Below are 26771 nucleotides of genomic sequence, written 5' to 3' on the forward strand. Positions count from 1 at the left end.
ATTACTGTCGTTTGAAGTATAGAGGATTATTTATGGAAGAATCTACGTGGCCTTACCAGTTCATTGTTCATAAATGAACATTGACGGTTTATATTTAGCTATCGACTAATAAGCTCTATTGTAAATAGTTTTCAAATTTTATTTTCAAATGGCTTTGAAGCTCATTTATATAATTGCGTGATTTTATGGCTTGAACATACATTCAAAAGCTATAATTGCTGTTGTAAATGTTAATAATAATAGATTTAGAGTATTTAACTTTGATAAAATATTAATATGTATTAAACTGGTTGTAGAAACATTATTGTATATGATGCTATTAATGAACACTTTACAACAAATTAAATTTGTGTCGAAATATATTTATATATATATATATATATATATATATATATATATATATATGTGTGTGTATTGTAATATTTCTTTTTAATAGAATTTTGTAATCTTTAGAAATCATTCTTCTATGATTCTTTTTAGTTAATCAGTGTAAATTTTGTTACAACTTTGATATATTCTGAAATAAGAGAAACATCTAACTTCAATCAGCACAGTAAATTTTTGAAAAAAGTTTTTCCCAACTCAACACTTCAAACTACTTTATTTGCGCACTTTAACGTACGCATAAATTATATAGCAATTAAAAATAAATGTCACTTTTGAAAATTACAAAAATATGTAAACAAAATTATTCCATTGAAAATCATCAAAAGGATTATTTTACATATATTGCAATTGTAATGAGCTGTAATAACGAAATTATTATACCTTTTAAAAGTAAATTTGATTATTTTGCAACTCTATGGAAAAATTTCACATAAAACTATCCGTAATTCAAGCTTTATAAATTATTATTTATAGCTATTATAATATTGTTAAATTTTCAACAAATCAATTACCTATTTTCTAATTGTAATTTATTTTATTCTTTATTATTTTATATAAATCATTCGTAATTCATTGTATTAACAGATTTTTAAGATATATTGAAATATATTTATCACATTATTTTTAACGTCAATTTACATTCAAACAATGTGAATTCAAACAATAATTTAAAAATTGTTATCTATGGATTCTCTCGGTTAATCCATTTAGTTGAAAGTGCAATGAATTTTTCTAATGCATTTAGTGGAAAAATGTATATACATATTGAGACGGGAGACCTTGTAATCTAATTTTAATCAATTTCGATAACATTTAATGTGCAATATGTTTTAAGATGACTTTTTCAATGATAAAATCAATCGCGATAAAATGATTTATTTTCTGATGTTCAATGACGAATAAATATCGCTAAAAATTTTTTTTTTTTTATAATTCTCACGCGTAGCAATTATTAAAAAAAAAATGTTACATTCATATAGAAAATATTCGATAATGTGAGTTATAATATAAAACCAATTATTATTTTAATAATATTAAATATATTTCTATCTAAATTTAATTTTAAATTGAAAGAGCAATCGATATTTTATGCACTTTGCAGTACGAAAATAAAAAATTTCTAAATTCTTGACAAGAAATTCATTCTAAATAAATATGTTGTGCATTATGTCTTCTAATTGAAAAAAGAAAAAAAGAAAGAAAAAAAAAAGATCGTTATTTTATTATTAAATACATTTTAAATACTTTAAAGAATTATTTAGTGTTTTACATTTTTGTATTTGAAAATTGTATGGAATATTTAAAAATAATGGCTTATTATCGATAAGACATAATTGAATTTTATTTATATATCAATGTAAATATTAATTAGTCGTGAATGTCATAATGAAAATAGGGAAATGCAGTAATTTGATGTAATACTTGCTGATTTTATACAAACGCTTTCAATATTCGATTTGAACTTTCATCATACAAACTTGGTTGTTACAAAGATAAACATATTCCCTAACACGAATACAATATTTCTACAGCATTATCTAAGGCACGTTTAGTAAATATTATTGAAGTTAATTGTGGAATAAGTTTGCCCAACTATTATTTATATGTAAATTCGTATTTTTAATTCCGTGATATAATTTATTGGATAAGAAACGATATGAAATTGACATTTTGTCAGTTAGGAAACGTGTAGGACGTCGCATTAAAACATTATTTCCTTACTTACATTATTTCTTTTACGATTGCATTCCGATAAACATTATGAATGGCAATGTAATTATCATTAGCCTTAAATAGCCTATAATGTTAATAATATATTTGTTGAGGAATGATTAGCTGTGCTAGAAAAACGTGAAGTAATGCAATTGAATCCCAGAGTACAAGCCAACTAAGAAATCCCCTCGATCCTGTAAAGTTATTTGAAAAAGGTAAGTAGTAGGTGAAAAATGTCGTTTTACTTGATATTTATCGGCAGGAATATTTTCAAGCCGGTTTTTGTACAGTATCATAATGATAAAGGAAAATTGCATTTCTAAGCTAAATATGTGACATTACTCACAGTGGTGGCATAGGAATGCTCAGGTAAAAAGAATCACGATAGAAAGATCGACGAGGAGAGTGGCTTTGGGTGGGTGGACATTCGTTTTCTTTTAAAGGACTTTTAAAGGTTCGTCGGCGTGGCACGAAGAAACGCGAACGTAAAGACTGCCAGCGGGAACTCGGCACATTTATAAAAGTGAGACACTCTCGGTCTGTCTCTTAAAAAAATAGCCAAGGTCTTTTCCCCCGCAAACGACAGTATGGCACGTCGGAAGCTCTGAAAAGACTTCATCACCATCCCTCGGATGTCTTCTTGGCTCGGTCTCACTCACCTACATAACGAGCCGCTCAGCAACTCGTGCCGGTTTCCACGAGCTGCGGCCGTACTCGGGCTATTTCGTCGGGGTGGGGGACACGTGGATCGGAAAGAGCTGCGCTACTAAGAATAACGCAAACACGTCGTCGGCTGCTACGCTTCGTGCATGTATTATCAAACGGCACATACGTGACGGGAATCTGTATAGGGAATTATCGGTTATGTGTACAGAGTAGCTCAACGCGAGAGTTCCCCACCCCGATGATCCCATGTCTACTGTTGTTTTCCTCGTTGGTTGTGTTGTACGCGTTGCTGAGTCATTTTATGATAAAGATCAACAACGTTTAAACGATAGAGCTTGATCATTACATTATCCCGTGTGCATTTATCAACATCGTCAATTAATGCCTTCATTGGAAGCTTTTTTTATCGTATCGCAAGGGTTACATTGCTTCACGCTCTGAGGCTATTGAAGAACAGTCATATTAATTGTTCGATTTTGTTATTCGTGGATTTCGATAATGACTTTTTTATCAAATAAATTTCTCTATTATTAATCGAAAGTGCTTAATAACGAGCATATGACGTACGCTGTTGCGTTAAATTCGGTATTCGTGTTAAAAATTTTGTCCAATGTTGCTCTCACGATTTTTCATTATTACTTATATTCAAAGTACATTAATTAAATGTAAACGTACATTGATTTTTCAGCTTATATGTATTATTATAATTGTAAGTACACTAATTTAATAAAATAATCGTATGAAGTCTCGATTTGAACTAACGAGGCTTTCAACTATCCAAACAGCAGTTATTATCTTAAATTCCCTATTTTAAAAGGCAAATAATATTATTTTATTTTTCACGGTATGTATTTTTAGATTTTCTTTAAGATTTTCGTTAAATTTATTATATGTACGAATCTATGATATGATGGATTTAGATTCTCTTACAAAATTAACTCTCATTATCATTAAGCCACGTACTATAATTCATAGGATAATATCGAAAATCGCGCATTAAGTACTAAATTTAGAATTAAAATTTTTTTACTTGATTTATTTCTTATTCTGTGTTAATATTTAAAGCGTCAAGCATGTATTAATTGTTTTGGAATTAAAATTGAAGGACTTTATCTTCATCTATTCTTCATTATTTTTGGCTGCTTTTTGTTCCAAGTTTCTCGATGATTTATTTAAAAAAACCAAAAAAAATAATGTAATTTCTTTCAGGATAAATGTTTATACTGAGTAATTGATTTAATAATATAATATATCATTTTTATCATAATTCATTCGTAAATCACAAAATGATTAGTAACAATTATTATTATTATTATTATTGTTGTTGTTGTTGTTATTGTTGTTGTTATTGTTGTTGTTGTTGTTGTTGTTATTATTATTATTTAGGCTTAAAATCGCACCTACCAACGTTTCCATTGTATTTGTACAAAATAATTTTCATGTTTATCTAATTTTATCAGAATGATCATTGCCATTAGAAATTAAAATTTACATAGACTTGTACATATTAATTCAGTTTCACTAAATATGCTCGACTGGTCTTGCATCATTATATTGCAATCGTATAGAAACTATTGTTTTATCTATTTACGCAATTTTAAATTATCAAATCATTAGAAATTATAAATAATTTAATCATTAATTAATATTATAAATTATAGCTTCAATATTTAATTATCATTTATCTAGCATGCAAATAGAATATTTATTTTTTTTGTTTTTAGATGTTATTTTGGGAATTTTGTCGAAAAAAACATCAATTATTTAAATTTTTCAATATAAGAAGGATTTGTAACAAGATTATGTATACAATTGTACATTCGCCTTGTTACTTGGAACAACGATTGTAGAGCTTATAAAGCTAAAAAGGAAAATTACCGGAAACTTTTTATAATAAAAGGAAAAAGAAAGAAAGCATAAATTGAAGTTAAATGATATCCGGGCATAGCTCAAATTACATGAATTTCCCTTCATCTGCTAACAGTGAATAACGCAATACAATGAAGGAAAAGTTCCACAAGTATAACTGAATTAGGATAGCTATTAAACTTTGTTGTAAATTAGCTACGCATCTTTTGCTTCGTTAAAAAGGTCATTTCCCCGATGTTCTCGCTTGAATTTACGAGCATATCCTTGGAAGGGCATTCACGTTTGTTACTCTGCGAAAAAGAAGGAGAGGTACTGAGAAAGAGGGAGAGTAAAATAGAACGAGAGAGAGAGAGAGAGAGAGAGAGAGAGAGAGAGAGAGAGAGTGAGCGAGTGAGCAAGAAGAAGATAAAGATGAAGGGAGGGAGAGACAGGTTCGTTATTCGGATTATTACATCAGTTAGTATTCTGGCTTGTTTACTCTCTCTCGACGCGTAGCTCAGCGCCAAGAAAGCCTTCTTCTCTTCTGCCTCTCTCTCTCTCTCTCTCTCTCTCTCTCTCTCTCTCTCTCACTCTCACTCATGCAGAGCGACGCGCCTGGGATTCGCTGGATTAGCAAGTTGCAGCGATTTGTTATTCAAAATTCGTGCAAAGTCGTGCTCCCTCAATCCCCTCCTCCTGCGCCACCCTTACACGGTCGTCGCTACGTCGTCAGGGCGCACAAGCCTACGGTAGATACGAATGTAATTTCCGCAACCGCGTGAAAGCTACGACAAGCTTCCTCTCATCTCTTCTCTCATCTCTATCTCTCGCTTTCCCATTTTCTTCTAGTCCAGCCTCTTTTTTCCAGACGTGCATTTTTCCTAGTTCCGCCTATCCTACCTGTATTTTTCTAACAGAATTGTCCTAGAATACGTGTTTGTCATACACAAAAATAATTGAACGACATCCTTATGTTATTCCTTCAGTTTAATGTCTTTATTAAAACAATGAGGTTTATTACAAAAGCATCGCATATTATTATATATCGAGCGATCGCATTATACAGTAATAACAAAGCACTTATCATTATTGTAATATGGCATATTATTACATTTGAAAATAATAATTAAAGGACTTTTTTTTTATTAGTAATTGTTTTTCATGGAATTATTATTTTGAGAGAACCCTTATGTTAAAAATTAATGCTACTCGCTGGGTGGTTCAAGATTAATAATTATTTTGGTTTTTTGTACACCTATAAAACAAATAAATTTTATTATCTTATAATTTTTCTTTCCAACGGATAATTTTTAATAAATATTTCCCATATTAATAGTTTAATATTGAATTTTATTGCTTCGTTTGGATATAAGTAAATTTAAAAATAATTTTATATTTACAAACTACTTTATATCGATCCTTCTGCACTTTACGCACATAGGATAATATTGAAATAAAAATTCACTATTTATTAGGGAAATTGCAAATGTTACAATCCTCATTTTGTTAGAATAATTTGAAATTTTTTGAACAAATAAAAAATATTAAGTAATATATGTATATTTATACAAATATTATTAAATTTTATGGGATATATCAGGCAAATATTTATAGTGAAATAGTCTGTTATTTCTAATATGTAACATTCATTTTATTTTCATTTAATCTACCTGCCATTCGATTATTCGATAATCATTTTAATTTTTAGAATGCACCATGTTTTATGTTAAATAATAATTTCGGAAAATAAAATTTACAATATATATAGGATTTTTTAGGAATAACTGGTTGCAATGTTTACAATATAATGTTATTATTGTTCGAAAGCATATTTTAACGGAGAGCGGACATACCATTTGTTAAATATTCTTTAGAGCTGCCAATTAACTTATTACGAAATTTCATCTTCAAAATTTTACGAAGTTTATATGTTGAAATTGCAAAAATTACATACTTTTAGCAAGGAATGCATATTTAGACGCGTAATCACGAAAAATGTCTCATAGTAGATGAAAAAAAGAAAAGAAAAGAAAAGAGAAAATCTCTTAGCTCTTTGAGAACGTCGTTTGCAAGGAAGTAAATTTTATGGTTTCCGAAAAGAAGTTGTTGAAAGTGACTTAGAATTCAGCATGTCGTGAAACGTCGCTCTTCCCAATGTCTGGAAACCTCAAACTAGTATTGTACAAACTCACGTATGCAGCAAGGAGAAAAAAAATTTGTTAGAAGGATTCTGCTGTTGCTCTTGCCCCTGTCAATTGCATTTATCAAAGCTTTCTCAAAGCTCATACTATTATTGTCATTATGTAGCATCGAATGTAGTTACACGTACGCACTCTCCCCCTCTCCCTCTCATTGCTCTCGCATTCTCAATTTTTTCTTCTGGGCTATTGATTGGCAGGTATTTTAAAGCGGTCATACTTTCTTCTATTTTACATTCCAATAGATCGTAAATTATGAATGTAAGGTATAATATATTGGAAAATTAGTTTAAAATTCAAGATAATAGTTACTTTACTTTAATCGTCTAAAACATACAAATTGTTATATGAAAGCATATTATTCTTAGCAATTTATTCTTTGATGATGAGAAAGAAGAAATAAAGTGCAGACAATTTCCAGTGTTGCTTCAGTATTTTACTTTAATTTGGCAAATTGGAATAGTTGAAATGCAAGGAATTTGACTTTCATACGCATGTAATATCAAATAAAGTGAATATAGGATAGTTTTTATTTTTTAAGTTCAATTGTTTTAAGCTCGTTAGTTTTGAAATATTTAAAATCTTTGTGTTCTTTTAAGCAATAGCAAAGAATAAATTCAATGTAGAATAATAATAACGAGTCTAGTGGCGAGTATGGCTCGATCAAATACGTTATCCTTTTTATCTCATGTTTTAGTTGAATTTCTGTCAATTTTGAGTTTACGTGCATTTTATATGAAAATTTCAGCGAAAAATAGTTTATTTTAATAGTTAATTTCTAAAATTGTATTTTACAATTTTTTTTTTTGTTTTTTGTTGTTGTTGTTTGTTTGTTTTTTTTTAACATTAACGAGTCCAGGCTTACTCTAGGAAGAAATAAACAAAACAAAACAAAACAAAACAAGACAAAACAAAATATATTTCATAATGTAAACATTCATGCGTATATACAGATTCTAAAATTGATTAAATTAGTCTGTGCAGAATCGGAAATAGTTTGTAAAGTTTTATTCGCTCAGTATGATATTAAAATTTCTAATTAATATTTAATATTTTAAATAAAATATATAGATAACTTTCATCAATTATAAATATAACTTTAATATACAAATTTTGGATTTCTTAAATCTTTAATAATAAATACTATGTATTAAGAGAGAAAAAAAATAAATATCCTATTGATCGTTAGGAATTGAAAGGGGGGAAATATTAAATATCATAAATTGTAGTTAAACAACAAATACTATTACTGGCACCAGTTGAGGATTGCAATCTTCTCGATGATTAATGAAATATTACCTAATATTATTGCTGTCGATTAAGAAATTTACTATATCCTGAATCGAATAAAAATTCTGTAAAAGTAATTGCTCCTGAAAAACCTAGAACAAATTAATGTAAGTACATATGGATTGATCGAGGCCGAGCAGCATCGTATTCAGGAGCTCGAGAAAATCGTGAGAAAAAGGGCGTAAGGATTGGAGTCAAGTTGATCGAGCATTGGCGCGTCATCACCTTGTAATTCTTTTGGCTCCCTTGGCTCCGCTCGGGCGCCGCCGATGTTATCTAGGATCGCTATTGGCCCCACGTCGCAGCCACTCCCACCATCCGGTCACTACGATGCAACTCGCTTGGCTGAGATAACGCGATGCCAGCTACTATTAACAACGACTCTGTTGAATCTCCATTGAGAGTGAGAGGTCGACGCGCTCCTGGAGACACCCAAGCCACCCAAGGGCGAGTTGAGCCCCTGGGAGTTTAATCGAAAACCGGGTCCTAGGCCTCCGAGGATTGGACGCCGACGCCGAAATCGAGACTTTCAGGACTAGCTCTGCGAGTGAGAGAAATGGATATTCGTTAGTCCAGATGATGGTACGCCCGCGCGTTTCTCTTTCGCCATGCGGTTCTATACTCTCCAATGTGGAAAGTTGCTTGTCACAATCCTGACGGATGAGTGGATTAAAGCATCGGCTAAGCGTGCGGTCGTGGGACGAATGGCTCCTGCTGATCCTGAATCTCCAGGTATCCCTCGGCGTGTTTGCCGAATATGCACCGATAGAGAAGAGTAGGTGGGCACTTTACTCCTCTTGACTCACGTAAGCACCCGGGTATCGACCTCTTTAATATGGAATGCGCAATCCTACGTGTCCTCATCGACTCATCTTTCTCGACTACATGATTAGCCTTATTACACGCAAGCACGATATTTTACTCGAGCAACGATTTCGAGTACATTGCGAACGATGTATAATCACTCGATAATATATTTGTAATGTCAGATGAGTATGATCTTTGCACGGGCATCGATGGCTATATCGAGGACACGAGGTAATCGGTTCTTAAAAATCATCTATAAGCCAATGTGAGCTTTTGGTTCATCGATCGAGCGTCTTAATTCTCTATTCGGCAATAGCTATTATTCTAAATAATTTGCCGCATTAGTAGCGAGAAAAAAGGAATCGTGTTGGAAGGCCATGGAGTTTACGAGAGTCGCGGCCTTTAATCGAAATAACGAGTCGGACTCCTAATGTACCGCAAGAGCGTTCGGAGTAAAGTCATGTGTACGTAGCTCCAGCTGGGAACAATAGTTCGTGTAATCTCGTGTCCCAGTGGCTTTCCCTTCGTAATACCCTAAGCCTATCTCGAGCTACAGAATTCAAAGGTAGTTGAAGGCAGTACAGTGAGCTACACGTGTGTAGTGGCAATTTTGCACCAGAAGACAATATATATTTACATATGGAACGATGGTAGAAAGGATGCTTTGGAATGTGGCCAGCCTACATAGTTAACTATCTCACCTCGTCTCTCTGTCCCTCCCTCCCTCCCCCCTCACACACACACACACACACACACACACACACACACACACCTCCCCTTTTCTTCCCGCTCTTTCTCGCACGCGACTATGCTCCTCCTCTTTGATTTTTCCTTGTGAGGTTGAGTTAGGCTTCGGACGTGTCTCTCTCTCTGCCTCTCTCTCTCTGTGTCTCTCGAGTGCTTATTCCATTTGTAAACGAAGGAGATGCTTTAACGGTGCAAAGTAGTCGTTGTCTCCCTTCGTTCTGAATTATCTCCGTCAAAAATTAGATCGGGAATTCAGTTACGAAGTTACGTATGTTCGTGGAAAGAATAGATTCTGAATGAGAGTGCAGCGTCCTCGTCTTCTTAGTTGCCTGCGGCAGCCTTGAACGATGCAAGAGGATCAAAGGTCGGCAAGACGTGCCCAACGACCCGATATATTTCGCTTGAACGAGCGGAAAGATACTGTAAAATGTAATTTTTTTGTTTGTTTAATAATATCTAAGCCTACGACTTTTTTTGTGCTATCGACGGACGGCCATAAGAAATTCAATATTTTTCAATTCACGTTAAATGCAAATTCTGCATAATCTATTGTAATTTTTTGTTTTTACGAGGCTCTTTTTTTTTCGTAATAAACTAGTCTTTACATGAGAATTAAGGTATTATATGATTTCCTAGATGATTGGTAATTTATAAAAAAAAAAAAAATATGTATTCAAATAAATTAGGAGAGCTAGAAATTGGTACATTACGACTATAATAAATCTTTATAATAATACTAATACAGTAATTGGCAATCATCAATCTCCGATCCAATCGAATTCTTTCCAATCGATTACTTTTTTGTAATCAAATTTTAACGTCACCTTCGGAAACGAATATCATTTCAAATAAATTACAAAGCTATAGCTGTAATAAATTTCTTTCAAATAATCGAATACTTAGATGAGTGAAAAATTTAAATAATAATTTATCGAATAATATTGAATAAAATTAAAAGATTTTCATCAACACTCATTACAAAATGTCAATAATACGATATATCGAGTAGTTAGTTTTTTTCTATTTTTTTTTTATTTTTTTTTTTTTATGTTACATGTAATTAAAATTTGTTTCCATTAAGATTATATTGAAATATGTATAGGATTATAATGTTTAATTAATGTTTCATATATAATTCATGTAATATTAGGTTCTATTATTTATACACACGACAATTCGTGGTGTAACTAACTACATTCAAATGACTTAGTTATGTGATTTACTGCTTGGTAGTCACAAAAATTATTCCCACATTCTCAGCTTAATTCCCACTATCATAAAGGCACTGTACGTTCCCATAAATATACCTACGAATTTCCATCTCATGGTTTTTGAACGGTCAAACTTTCTTATCTCAATTGCATTAAGCGATCATTGTTATATTTAATTTTCAAAAATATGCAATTGCATGGATTTTCAATCTTATAATAAATACGATTATAAATTAATAAAAAATAAATAAGTTTTAAGTAAATAAAGAAATTTATTAACAATAACGAAGATTATTTCATGCTAATAATATTTAATTCACTGGTTTATTTGTGTATTTTTTTTATTTTTCCTAATGAACGCGTAACGTTGAATCTTTTAATGATTATTTTTATTTGAAAATGCATTTCTTTAACGAACTAAAAGAATAAATATAAATTTGATGTAACATTTCTAGCTACAAGCTGGAGTAATTCTATGATAAAATTACTTCATAATACGAAATATAAGAATCCATGTATCACTAAACATAAAAAAATACAATGCTAATGAACGCATTTGAAATCTATCGAGATTAGAATAGTTAAGAGTGGTAGAAACTTATATAATTATAAGAGAGAAAAGATCTATGCAGCTCATAATATCGTTAGTGTATTTAAATTACGCAGATTATGGTGAGTTGAATATGCATTTAGAATGAGAAATGAAAGTACAATATCTTGAATTGTGGAAAATCAAAGAATAAAGAGAAGTTCTAGATAGATCGAAATGAAGACGGAAGATTAAACAAAATTAATGTATTTATAATTTATCTATAATTTAAATCATATTCAGCGAATAATGTAGTCAATTGTGTGTGTTTTTTTTTTTTTTTTTTTTTTTTTTTTTTTTTTTTTTTTTTTTTTTTTAATAAAATTTAGAAAGAATCATTTTTTTATATAAAAATATCATATTTATCATAATACATCTGCAGGCAATTCGTACGAATATTTCCGATTTTACATAAAAAATTGGCAATGTCCAAAAATATATTTAAAGATAATCTTTATCAATCCTTTATTATTATATCTTTATTATATCTTTATTTATTCTTAAAATTTCAACGATATGAAATAGAAATTCGTTCGAGGTTAATTTGACTTTACATTAAATCATCTCAAAAAAAGGCAAATAAGAATTAATGTTATAAGAAATTCTTATTTTTCTGATAGCTATTTTTAAGGAAAAAACAAAAGTTTGATTAAATTACCTGTAAATTTTGAAAATAGATAACACTTAACGAATAATAAAATCATATTCCATAACAGTCAGCTCTTAAACTCGTTTCAGCCTTATTACTCCAAATAATTACCTGGCTTTAATTGTTCATTAAACTAAAATAATAATTAAACGGCTTCGTGCAATAAATTTTACTAATTGAATCTTGCGTTAATTGCCACTTAATCCAAAAAAACGAATTGAACAATCCATTATATTATATTTATCACAATTGCTAATCTTATGCTCCTATTAATCATTTTAGGAGGGAAAACCATAATTGTGTTGACTCACGCACGCAAGTGTAATAAAAATATTGAATGCGTTTCATATGATAGGATGTCGACCCCTCGAGCTGTTGGCCAATTACCGTCGATTAACACATGATCGCAATCTTGGATTTGCCCGCGTTTTCCCTCTTCTTTTAGGGATCAGAAACCACAAGTGGCGTAGATATCTCCTAACTAAGCTCCGACGAATAATATTGGGCTATGAGTTTCCCCAATTGCCAAACTGATTCAGATATCCAAGAATACTCAAAACGCTCCATCTACCTATCTCTCTCTCCCCCCCCCCTCTCTCTCTCTCTCTCTCTCTCTCTAACTCGAGTTTTATCTCGGTTTGGCTATATATCAAAGTTATTCGATGGAATTCGACCACATTGACGTTGCTAATGGTTTGCCCCACTTCTGCACCGACGTAATTTATACCTGTGATATTAGAAATAGATATACGTTATTTTCACTTGAATATTTGAGCGAACTTCTTCATGATACTAATTCTTACATCATCGCGAATTGATCAGCATAAAGTATATTGGAATTTTTGTTTATTATTAGTGTTGTTGTTGTTGTTTTAATTTTGAATGTATAGTCGATTTAGTTTTCTTTCCAAGCTTGATAATTATTCCTTAGCTTATTTTTCTAAAACAAAACTAAGCGATCATTACATCTAATTTATCAAATCGGCGAATGGGAATAATAAAAGTGCGCCCACACACCTAATGAACTTTACTTGAAAATCTCATTTGCCATCGTACATGTGCTCGCAATTCGAGTTTCACGCACTTCTCCAACTGGTAATAGTTTAATTGAAACTTAAAAGCACACGGTAGCAACGAAGCTCGATTATATACCGTAAACGCGAAAATACAATACCGAGCTTTTCCGTATACGTAAAGACGCCCCACGGCAAGTGAGTGCGATTGCGTCAAGGCATATCACGTTCAGGCTAGTTGATGATTGCCGTTACATAGCAAAAGTGACATTGCGCGTTGGAGTTTAAATAATCGGCGAGCGAAAAGGATGGAAAAGCAACTAATCGACGATACGCGAAAGCGATGAGGCAATTATTTTGCTGTTACTTCGTGGAGAGGTTATCAAGAATGTTGCATTTAGCGAAGATTTGCTGAAGTGATAAGAACAAAATTTAACCTTATTGAAAGTTAAACCAAAAACTTTTCTTACCTGTTTTTACTATATTTCAATATATCTGCGTATATCATCATCATCATCATCATCATCATCATCATCATCATCATCATTATCATCATCACTGTTTTAAAATCAATGATCAATTTATAATTATCGCGATAAATTAAAGTAATACATGATTTTTATCAATTGTAATTTATCGAATAGATTGGAAATTTGTATTATTCGCTTATTAGCATTGATAACTTTATTGTGTATTTAGTTTTTTTCATATAAGCCTAAATCATATCGAGAAAAATTATTCTACTTTACCAATACCAAGAGTAATTAATGCGTAAGTCGTCCACGAGATAACACGGATGTCCAAATATTACATTACGTTCAGTTTTGCATAGATTTATGTGATAGGTTTTTCGAGAATTATGACTCCCATATCTTTTACTTTGATAAATATTAAACAGTTTCATATTTTTCCTTTAAATATCGACTGCATTTCAATTCTTTAAATTGACTTATGTGCATTAGTTCCAGTTATTTATATATATAAATTCAGTTGAGATTCCCCAATTGATTTAGGTTACTACTAATATTATAATCGTGAATAAATTATTTATCGTCGATGTAACGTATAAGCATATTCGAATAAAAATTTTAAATGAAATTATAAATGCGTAAAGCCAATTTAATTACATTTTGTATACTATGGATTTCTGTATATTACATTCTGTATATTACATTCTGTATATTATATTTTGTAATTTTATACATTTTCATTGAGTAGGAATTATAATTTGATAAGATGATGTATTGGGAACAATAAGAAATAACATGAATATACGCACACACGCACGCACACATACATAGACAGTCGAAATTCACATTATAAAGTATTTATTATTCTATAATTAATATAATAATTTACGAATTTCTGATGAAAAATAATGCCCAATGATTTTATATTCAATTGAATAGTCGCTCTGATTTAATTTATTATATTGAAAATAAATATACATCTGCTCTGTAAAATTATATTTAACTTAAAAAATCGAATTCAGATTAATTTAATTTAATTTAACTTTCATTTCAAATGCGACACATACGGATTGGTATGTACACATTCACGCGAAATGATGTATGCACGTGGGTACATAATCGACTCGATCCTTTCACAAAAACGATTTTCTTCGCTATATGTGCACACGTGTCTCATTTAATAAGGATGAGCTCATTCGATTGAAAGAATAGCGAATTCATGGTGAGAGGATACGAAGAAAGGAGGCATAATAGAAAATATTCCTGACGGAGAAGTGTATTACGCGTAGGGGCAAGTATTTTGTAAAATTGAATGTTACGTCCCATTGCATACGTACGTATATACGACTATCGATGGAATATTTTGTTATATTTCCTTATCATAGTTTTGAATTATTAAAAGTTCGTTGAAAGGTTTGTATCGTTGCAAGCATATGGAAGTTTCATGAATTTTTATAATTGAAATTATTCTCAATCTGCATAAATATATATAATTTAGAATACATTACAAACAATATTGATTGTATAAAAAATTTATTAAATGCAATAGAAATGAAAAAAATTATGATATTTATCGATTACCCTTTAATAAGGGCATTAAGCAACATTCAAAATATATTTTCATCTCTATAGTTGACAATATATACTAATGCTTAATCTTTTCATAATACGAGGTAATATATTACCTTTTCTTCGTTACAAAAGAAAAGAAGAAGAAAAAAGGCGCGCATAGATACGATAATTAAGCGTAAATGATCATTATTTAGATGCTTGTTGTTTATATGTAAATTATATTACTTTAATGCATACACTATTTACATTGTAGTTGATCTGCTACGTAGATGCCTCATTACATCCGATATGCAATATTTTTAAGATATTTTATTAATCTTATTAAAATCCATATATTATATATCTTACTTACCAATAGTTGAATTATCTTAAAGCGCTTAAATTCCTTAAATTCAAAGCTACTATATAGTTATATTGTAAAAACATAAGATTACAAAAATATTCATTAAAACTTAATTTCCTTAATGTTTATCTGGATTTTATTGAAAACATATTGCATAAATTAAAAATGCATACTTATAACTATTATAGACGTTATATAGCTACTATTATATACATAATATAATTACTATTTATAAGTTATATATAAGTCGATCCACACATCCGAGCTCAGCGTATTGAATTCAGTTTCCCGTGCAGTATCCAAGTTCCGGTCGAGCTGAAATTTGAAACTTCATACAGTTTATATTGAATGATTTGAAAGGAATATGAAAAGATTAGAATTAAATTAAGTAGAAAGAAAAATTAGAGCACCGGGGCTGAAAATGAGTAACTCTAATATAAATTGACGGCAAATGCTATTTAGATGTGCTTGTAAGAGACAAATAGCGCGATGCACGAGACGCTGAGCCGTGGATGAGGGGCGTGTGTGTGTGTGTGTGTGTGTGTGTGGGCGCGCGAACGCTAGTGAGAAAAAGCGATAGGAGGGAGCGTGACAATGTACTGGGAGTATACGTAGAACCGGCAAGGCAATTCTTCAGCCACGGGAGGCAGTTCGGGAAAAATTGAGAAAGTATTTCTACGCTGAAAGTTTGCGAGTCCGTAGGTCCGTAGCACGGAGGCGTCGATACAATGCAGCCAAGTGATCTTTCGAATCTATCGTCGTGTTTCCTTTCAGGTGAGAGAGCAAGCGAGACGTTATCGGTGAAACATAGCTTCCATACATCCGCCGGCGAAACTTCACTGCTACTTTCTATCATAGACCCCGTTTCCGAACACCTCTCTCACCTGCCCTCCTCGCAGCTACTTTTCCTCGTTACTTTTTTCCTCGTTACGCGAGTAGGGAAATAATGGATGCTGTGAAAAATTTACTATAACGCCGGGAATTTCCACGTTTTCCCTCGGTATTTTTTTTTTTTTTTTTTTTTTTTTTTTTTTTTTTTTTTTTTTTTTTTTTTTTTAGGGGATGGGGGAGGGGGGGGGGGGGGGTAAGTGGGTGGGTGGGTGGGGAGGTATCGACGATAGCGAGCACTACTACTTCGCTGGCTTATTAATGGCGCGGGAGAATATAGTAGTCTGAACTGGTAATAGCAGTAACTTACGATTCGCCGTGCTTAAATGTGGAATCGAGGAGATCAGGTTTTACTCGCACTAACAACTTCCGCTATTATACTTTATTTTATTCAAAATATTATTGTACGTAGCCTGTAGAGAAAAAGGAAAAAAAAATCCATGCTTTCACGAGACCTTGCAATTATTTAGTCTTTTAATCCAAATTTTACCACCAAGTATATTCGATTACAATTCATGAAACTCATTTGTAAGGGAAATATAAGGAACTAGCACTGTGTAAGACCTTCATGAATATTATCAAAATTTTAAATAACAATCTCTTTTAATGTATTATATTTTGTTATTGAAATTTATAATTTGAAATTCTAAAAAAAGTTTATCTAATATTTACAAAATTAATGCCACATTATATAGTCTTTCTTATAAATTATATACGAGAGATTAACGTGCAATTTTTTAACTTCTTCGTTATACAAATAATTAATAATACTAGATAAATATTAAAATTTTTATTTTTATTACATCTAGTTTATGGCAATTACTCACTTAATAATTCTAATTTTTTACAATAAATTTTTATATGAACGATAAAGATAATTTAGGTGAAACTCTGTTAGAACATAATTATATTGTTAAAATATCTTTTCAAATACATATTTAAATTTAATTTTTTTTTGGCACTCTATCAAAGTTAATTTATTTTATTGAAATTTCCAATGACTCTGTGTAGTAGAGTATATCATATAAAAATAAAAAGAATGAAAAAGTAATTTACTTTTGCTATAATTAATAGGCAATTACAATAAGTAAAAATAAAATTAATATTAATTATTATCAATTATTGTTTAACAATTGAAATTGCAACATGTATATAAATTATAAAATTGCTCACCATAGTTTACTTAATTTGATAAAATATTAATACAGAAGCTAATTATATGATATTTAACAGGAAAAGGAACAATAAACTTATCTAATTTTAATGCAATTTTATTATGAAGTAATTATTAAATTTAACATAGTGTGTATTGAAATAATTGTAAATTATGGTTTTGTTAAGTTTTCATTCTATTCACCAGAATATTTAGATATTTTTTAAAAGGAATTAATTTTAAAAGGACACACCGCTATTCGACATAAAATTCTAAAACTCGTAAGATTATTTTTATTTATTTTTACCAACATGATTATTATGTAATTATATTTGCTTATATGATTTACATTTCAAATAAATATTAAGGATTTCGCGTATGATGTATAATACACATTAATAATATTTGCTAATGTTATTTTTAAAATTATTGATACAATCGATAAATTAATTGAATATTCTATGCGCGAATTATTTAATATTAACGGAATTTGACGAGAGTTGTTTAATACGTATTACACGTATAAAATTAAAAACGTATACTTGAATGTTAAATTTTTATAATTAATAATGTTCATATTTTGGAAAGGTTCAATCTGTTGAGGTTCGTGAAATTTCTGGTAAGAATTTCAAGCATCCTTAAAGAGGGATTTTGCCTCACTTGTTGTCATATTTTAGTTTAATAAATTTGCTAACATTTTAATCTTCTCATTTGCATATTTTTAATAAAACTTTAATTAACGATATTGTTCGCGATAAAAATTCATTGCCTTTTAAATTATAAAATGAAAGCATTGTAATGAAGATAAAAAAAAAAAAAAAAAAAATCTAATAAAAAAAGAGCCATTTCAAGTACTAAATATATGTAATCGGCGTATACTCTTATAAAACATTCATACACGCGCATTAAACTCGAAATTTGAAATCACGAATCGTGTTGACGGAGAAGAGGCTCGAAGGCCTATACTAACAAAAGTCGACCACTCGTTGCTGTTACAAGGTTTGAGTAACGAACGCTACGTAAAACACACGCACGCACGCACGCACGTACGCACGCACATCGGCGCATTATCAAGTAGTTTTCAATACAACATAGTTATCGGTGCACCGACTCCCAAGTGCGCATACGCACGCTGCATGCCCATTAAGAGCGACAGAGAAATTTCAGGAGCGCGGAGAAGCACGCGCATGCGAAATTCAATCGAATTAAGCTTAGGCCGCAAATCAATTGCTCTAAAATTGGTAAACGAGTACCGCGTGTACATACGTATGTAGGCAGATGTAGACTCGTCGCTACGCGTTAAGCGGATGAATTTATCCCGCCCCCGTTTACGTACGACTATGTATACGAGTACACATGGGCATTAAACACGTATACGTATAAGAGGATATATTAAGCAATTATTATATCGTGTCCTATGGAATTTCCATGCATGCGGACAAAGGTGTTTGTGACTTTGCTCTCGATTTCCCTCCTATCTCGCCACATTATCCATGCCCTTACATTTTTCAATATCTTTGGATTTATTTGGAGGAAGATTTATAAAAGCTCTTATAAGTATTAGCTAACGGCTTAGGATATCGTTTACATACAACATGTTTATAGTTAATCAACATTTAATAAGGTGAACCAATCGTGTACATACGTAATCGTATGCAGTGAGCCAAAGTCTTCACACAAGCTTTTACAATTGATACACTTACGATGAAAATAGTAACTTTATTCAAGCAACACATACAAATCAAATATTTAATTATCAATATTATTCAAGGATCGCATTATTCGTATCATATAGAACGTAATAATTCAGACGTTTTAAAATTTTTCCAAATAAAAATTATAAGAAAAATAATCTTAACATATATTTTTCATCAAGCCATATTTTATTAACGATCCAGTTTTCCACTCGAATATCATTTTTGATCTATAATATATTTAAATTATACGTGAATGAAATTTCATACGCGAAGTAAATTATTGCTAACCGCTTTATCAAATACTTTTTTCATTAGGTTTTTTATTTTATCGATATAATTGCTAATTCGATAGTTCTAAATATCCTAAAATAAATAAATCATTTTTCCTCACTCTCTGTACAATGAAAAATAATTTTGTAGCAATAATTTTGAAAGTTGACAGAATCAAATATCTCATATAATTTCATGCATTTATGAATAGCATGTGACATTGACATTTGTAAAGGATTGAATACGACATAATAGAGTACAAAATGGTAAACGAACATTCCATAAGTTAAAATGTACTAATTGATTTATCAGAGATCATATTAATTTGATACTGTTTGGTATGTTTTATTTTTTACACTGTTTAGATTTCTGTTATTACAAGGTATTTCTATTATACAAGAATATTTCTGTTATTACAAGGAAAAATTTGTTCTGTTCGCCCCATTATTTTCGTCAAGTAATTTCCACTGATCAAAAATTCCATTTAGGACAGTAAATTTCCTTTATTCCGTTACTTTTCATTCGTAGAAATATAAAGCTACATTAATAGTTTTTAAAACAAAGGAATTGCAAAATATATATATAAATTATACATTTGAACTTTACATTAATATTATGATTTGCGAAAATTAATTTGTTTTTTTTTTCATATTACTAGAAGCGATGTGTTATTATTAATAACCTTATTATTATTATATTATTATTTTATTATTAAATATATTTATAAAATAAGAATACTTTATCATTAAATAGACTTTTATATTGTAATAAAATGTAATGGTAATGATAAATATTTTCCGAAAATTATATATTTTAGGAGAATATAACGTAAGATAATAAGAATTATGTTATTCATTTATAAGTTGGTTAGTACATATATCTATTTTAATAATTATCATTCAGGCATAAATTAATAAACAATTTATCGATTATTCTATTGAGAAAAAATGAAAATTTCTCTTATCTCTCAATATGCATCTAAATATATTGCATCCACAATAGCTTTAATCAGTATTATTGACGCCATCTTCATATATATATATATATATATAAACAAAAATGGCATTGCATATTCTTTAAAACATTAAGCATTTATGTGTGTTTGTGTGCGCGCGCCCGTGAGCGTGTGTGTACGCTTATACGTACGTGTGTGTTGTATGTATACGCTTGTACCCTTATACTTATACATACATATATATACATATATATATATATATATATATATATATATATATATATATATATATATATATATATGTATACGAGGTTTGCACGAAATAGGTATCGCGCCGTTTATGCGCTTTTTCTTATACGATTCAGTCACACTACGTAAAATTCTGTATTACGCAATAGAAAAGATGATGTTTTTAAGTAGCTTTCATTTCTCGGACTTGATGTATCACGAGTACATAACCAGAAAATTATGACTTGGATGTTTTTCGTAAGAACGTATGTATACTGTTTACTCGCTTACTTGGATTACTAAAATTACGTATGGTAGGAGGTGATTTCGTGATAAATAATATATTATTTTATTTTAATCGGTTGTACCATTTCTATGCATTATGTATGTATGTGTTGGTGGGAGCTTAACATAAATGCACATAAATTGACCATGAATACAAGTACTTCAACATAGAATAAATAGAGTCTACAATTTTCTTTTAACAAATATTTTCGAGGAACGTGGATTTATAATTATAGATGAAATACAAAGTCTTTTCTATCCGATTAATCTTTCATTATATTTATTATGATTTTATTTTATTTTTTTTTTTTAAATTATTGCTGTCAAATATGTACATCCAATATATTTTATTTATTTTTTCGAGCAAAACTTGTCTTTAAATCTTCAATGTGAGTCGCAAAATGACTGTTTACTGATTTCTATTATACAGTAACAAAAACAAAAAAAAACAACAAAAAAAAAAAACAAAAAAAAAACAAAACAAAAAACAAAAAATAAACCAAAGTTTAATTGGCGTTGAAATTTTTCGTATTCTAGTTGATAAATTATGTTCATAAATTTGACTTATCGTTACAATTTCATTAAAATAAATTAAATTTAAAGTAATTTCATATTCTTTATTCATCGTAGCTACTTTAAAAGAATTAGTAATTAGTATCACATTAATAGCATCGTTATTATTAAATTGTAATTTACTTATTCATTACACTTTCAATATTTCCAATAAATAGAGAACACCATTTCTTAATACACTAAACTTTATTTAGTCTCTCACGTAGTCATAGTAATTATTTAAAGGAATTATGTTTATATAATAAATATTATCATATATTTTTCATAGTCTTGGTAAACAAATGCTTTTAAAATCTTGTGAAACTCTTATACTGTCAATACTGTCAATTGTCATATTATTGAAATACTTAATTAGCACTTAAGCAGCTTTTTATACATATTATCTTCAAATTTCTTGTTATTAGAAAATGCAATTTTTCTTTTCGTTACAATGTTATTAGAAATACAAAGCTATCAAGTGTGCGAATCAATCATTAAGATTGTCAAATTGATTTATCTTTCATAATTAATTATAGAAATGTAAGCATGTGAATGTCGAGTTTGAATTCGTAAAATAATGTTCTTAAATTCCTCTTTGTCAGAACATTCTTCTGGCGAACGAAATATTACGCAATATGTAAGATTTTATAAAATAATATTTATTGCAGTTGGTGCCATGTACGTGTGTATGCTGTATGCCATACTCTTTCTAAAGCTCTGGTCTTACGTGCAGGTGAATATGTGGTGCCGACTAAGTGTCAAGAGCAAAAATACATCGCAGGGTAGAATTCGCAGGCAGTCTTTGAGTTATACGGATCTGCATTGTAAGTCTTTTGAAATTTGAAACAATTTTTGTTCACAGCGTGGGCCTACTTGAGAGAAAAATATGTCACTTAACATACAAATTAGACATCTATTTTTTCATAAAAAAATATTTATATGTGTAAATTCGAATTGAAATTATATATATATATTTTTTTGAATTTTTTAATTAAAAATATAAATCTATACAATAAGTCTATTGGGCATAAGAAAACTTATTTACCAATATAAGAGATTTTTTCTTCATAATTAACTTAAAAGCTAAGAAGACCAAAATGAATTTAATGACAATCGAAAGGTGGATATGATTTTGAATATAAAACATATATATTATACAGTACCCTCGAAAATACTTTTAGAAATTATCAAGAAATGTTGTATCCACTTTTTCTCCACAAGAAGTTTCGAGTTTGAAAAGTCGCGATTCATGTTGACACCCATTATCCTCTTTCTGAAATGTTAAAACGGCTTAGTGACAAATAAGTCGGATAAATTTATCAATCCTTATTATAGATCAGTGATGAAGTACATCCGTATTAAAATAAGCTTAGCGCGGTTATTCATAACCTTTTAACAAAAACTGTTATATTTGAGAATAATAGAGATACGACCAAAATGAAAAAATTTGAAGAATATCGAAGTAAAGTATCGAGTGACGCTTAATAACAATCGACATAGCGCAAATTTCAGTAATTTTTCGTTATACATTAATTGCTGATCTAACGACACGACTTTTACATAAGAATGAGAAAGAAGCTTAAGGAAATATATTGCTCATTTAAACAAAAACCCAGTTAATTTTCAGATTATAGAAAAATATTAATCGATATTAATCTATACTTGTCATATTGATTTGACATTTACAAGAATTTAGTGAAAGTTTAATTATATCCAAACTTCGCTTACGCAGCATATTATAGTAACTTGGATATTACACTAATTTTAAACTTTATTACAGTTTAGAAGCACGTGTTTACTTTGTCTATAGCTATATTCCTATGCATAGTAACTTCACTCTCCATCACTTTCCCCCTACCATTTTGCTAGCACCTGACCACACGTTTATCCCTACTCCGCGTTCAACTTCATCCGACTGTCAAGCCACAATAAAGACTAATACTTTATGGTTATTCAAGCTTAAAACATAATTTCAAATGGCAATTGGAATATGTCGTTATCGTGTATAGTGTACTAATACTAAACTCGAATCTGGTCGTTCGTAATAATCGAGATCTAAGTCCTATTTTATTGACCATACGTGAAATAAAAGTTCTTCCTTTGTCTTCAATACGATCGTTCTGCTCTAAAGTGCTCTAAAAATTTTTGTCTTTACACTCACTCATGCGCTTTTTAAAAGAGAAATTAAAACGCAAGATGAATATATTTATTATAATAAATTTTTTATATTATAAATAATTCAAGAATTATAAATATAATTTTTATATAACTTACGTTTCATTTTACCTACATAAATTTTTCCTTTCATCTAATAGTTTAAATTTTTTTCATCTTTCTTTTTACTATTTTTTTTTTTTTTTTTTTTTTTTTTTTTTTAAATTTTTACTTTGATTAATTGAAAATTCTTTTTAATATTCTAAATCTATTATTAATATCGTTTGAGCCCATTTTAATGACAAGCCATATTATGTCGATGCATTAATACGGATGATTTGTTATAGATTTTAAGGATACTTCATATTATTAGATTTAATCATATTCTCATTTATTTCGACACTTTATGTATCAAACAATGATTATTAATTAATGCAACACTGACATTTACAATCTGTAATAACGTGTAATACTTTTGATTATTATCATATAGTTGGAGAGTACTTAGGCTCCGAAATTATAGGCATATCAATTGATATTTTTTTTTTCTTTAACTTTTCTAAGCATCCCATATCTATTCTGTATTAATATAATCTGTAATAAACAAGCCTTATCGGGATGGAATATTGGACTAAATATAATAATCAATATTAGAGGAAGATTAAAAAGATTTCATATATTGCATTTAATCGCCGTATTATTGTATTTCGATAAGAATAGCGACGATTTAGTAAAATTCGAACTTTATGATATTTATGTCTTTAATCGTCGATCCTTTCACGTTTATTCAAGTTTCATATTGTACTTTCGTCTAATTTTATTTTCTCATCTTGCCTTGAACTCCACCCTCTAAAACGTTTATTTTACTTTTTATTTATTTAGAGTTGTGGTTAGTGAACTACTCCTAAAGGATTTCTATACTTAAAGCGCCTTGAGTTCGAATCCTGATCTCGGTTTTTTCGTCGCATTTTCCACCAAGTTTTATTCAACTTTGAATGCGCTTATTCTTTTACGATCATTCTGTAGGTTCGTCATTCGCATTAAAAGTAGGTCTATTTGGATGAAGCTGGTAGCGCGTGGGGGGCGGGAGGGGGAGTACGGCATAGAAAACTAACTTACCAAGGCAAGCAATATACTCGATGCCATGGCTAAAGACGTGTCAATGCAGGAAAAGGAGGAAGCTATATAGATAAGATTCGATGGCACCATTTTCTGTAACGATTGATCCCCTCAACTGTATATAGAAAAAGTCTTAAGAGACGGCTCAATGGGTTTGAGAGACGAAGTGCTGCGACTTTACAAAAACCGCTCAGCCTTACTTTACCAAAGTATAAGAAGGATGACTAATGAATCTTGGAACATAAAGATTCCGATACGAAGATTTCATTTTCCTTTTAGAGAAAATTAACTATTTATTTCACTATTTACTTTACAATGCTACATTATTATTCAAATTCTTTTATATTCGCATTGCATTATTGCACTTTTGCACTTTTGCACTTTTGCACTTGTGCTCTTTGTACCCTCGATACATATTTGCAAATTTAGCGATATTTTTAAAATAATAAAACTCTCTGATAATAAGTTAGATTACAATAAATTTAGACGATAGGGAACTGTAAATAGATATATCAAGTTGTTATAGTTATTGATAAATAATTTTCAAAATATTATTCGTTTGTGCTTTATAATGTAGAATTTTAACTTTATACATACATCAATTAGTCTATAAATATAAATTTTTTTAATATATCCATATTCCATTGTTCCAAGTTCTAAGTAAATTAAATTATCCTAAGATTCCTTCCTATGAATAGACATTTAAAATTATTTTACATTATTATACGTTCATTGACCTATTATAGCGTGATAAAGTGAGAGAGAGTGAGAGAGAGAGAGAGTAACTTTGTTCAAGTTACGTGTTTACATTTGATCTGTAGTTGATGTGTTTGTATAGATTCGAACTTGTCCGTGACATTGTATTTATCTGCCGCTTTTTATCCTCTTTACCCATCCGTAATTTTGTCGAAGTTGATGAAAAGCTTGCATTGTCTTATTTAATCATCGAGAATAGTTGATCTTGATCCAGTCTAATCTTGGATCTGGATTAGGATGAATAAAATTTCTTTTGTCTGTAGCGTCGACTTCATTGCATTTAATTGATTTTTTATATTAGTCTTAAATTTCATATATATATATTATCACGTAAAGTTATCGTGTAGCTTGTATATGCTCGGGCTTGCATATTATTGATATTATAGAAATTAATGTTAAATCATTAAAATCGTAATCAGGTAAATAAAAGAAATATTTGATATTAACGTTTGATATTCGCCGTATAGTCAGCAACAGCGACTATTACGAATAAATTTCTATTTGTAGCCACGGTTTTATCATAATTTATCATAATTCAATTCAGAATTTCATTATTTTTTATCCATACCCATTAGTTATTTTTAGAGTTTTAATAATAGGAAAATAAATATTTGAATTATATAATAATAAATAATTCATATAGCGATTAATTAATTATCAACTTATCGAAATACTAACAATCGCGTGTGGATGTGTATGAATATTTTATAATAAAGCTATTAGTATAAGAAATAAATGATAAAGCTATAATTATCAATAATAGCAATAGATGATTTTATTGTCTCCCTAAATAAGTATAATACCTTATCAAAATAAGATAGTTTTTTATTTTCATAAAAAGATCAAAATAGCATATATTCAAAAATTAATATTGTTTCAAAATTTTTATCAAAAACAGTTGTTTTATAAGATTCGAGACTTTACTATGACAAATCATATAATCATTAAAAATGATACCACGTAATTAAATATAAAATGGCGAAACAACTTTCCCAGCGCGTACACAAAAGCGAGGGAGTTGATAAAAAATTATCCTTGAAATTTGAAATATAAGCTTGCGAGCTTTAAATGTGACCCTAATGAAAATATAGAAACACTGTTAGTTAGTAATTTCGATACATGCGATGCAAGCGTTCGAAGCTTTTGCAATGGGAGGGAGTAGTAGGATATTATACTGGATGGGTGAAACGGTCGAGAGGGTGTGCAGCAAG

At 29.9% G+C, this 26771-nt stretch overlaps 1 protein-coding gene across 1 annotated transcript in view; it reads left to right on the forward strand.

The window, feature by feature from the left end:
* Positions 1–26771, forward strand: part of LOC105364922 (diacylglycerol O-acyltransferase 1-like) — a 108952-nt gene that overhangs the window by 69466 nt on the left and 12715 nt on the right. The window contains exon 6 of the mRNA XM_011502962.1: positions 22200–22355. Coding sequence (XP_011501264.1) covers positions 22200–22355 — 156 coding nt within the window. The remainder of the gene's footprint in view (positions 1–22199; positions 22356–26771) is intronic.

This window comes from Ceratosolen solmsi, unplaced genomic scaffold (genome assembly GCF_000503995.2).
Source record: "Ceratosolen solmsi marchali unplaced genomic scaffold, CerSol_1.0 scaffold10, whole genome shotgun sequence".
Taxonomy (NCBI): domain Eukaryota; kingdom Metazoa; phylum Arthropoda; class Insecta; order Hymenoptera; family Agaonidae; genus Ceratosolen; species Ceratosolen solmsi.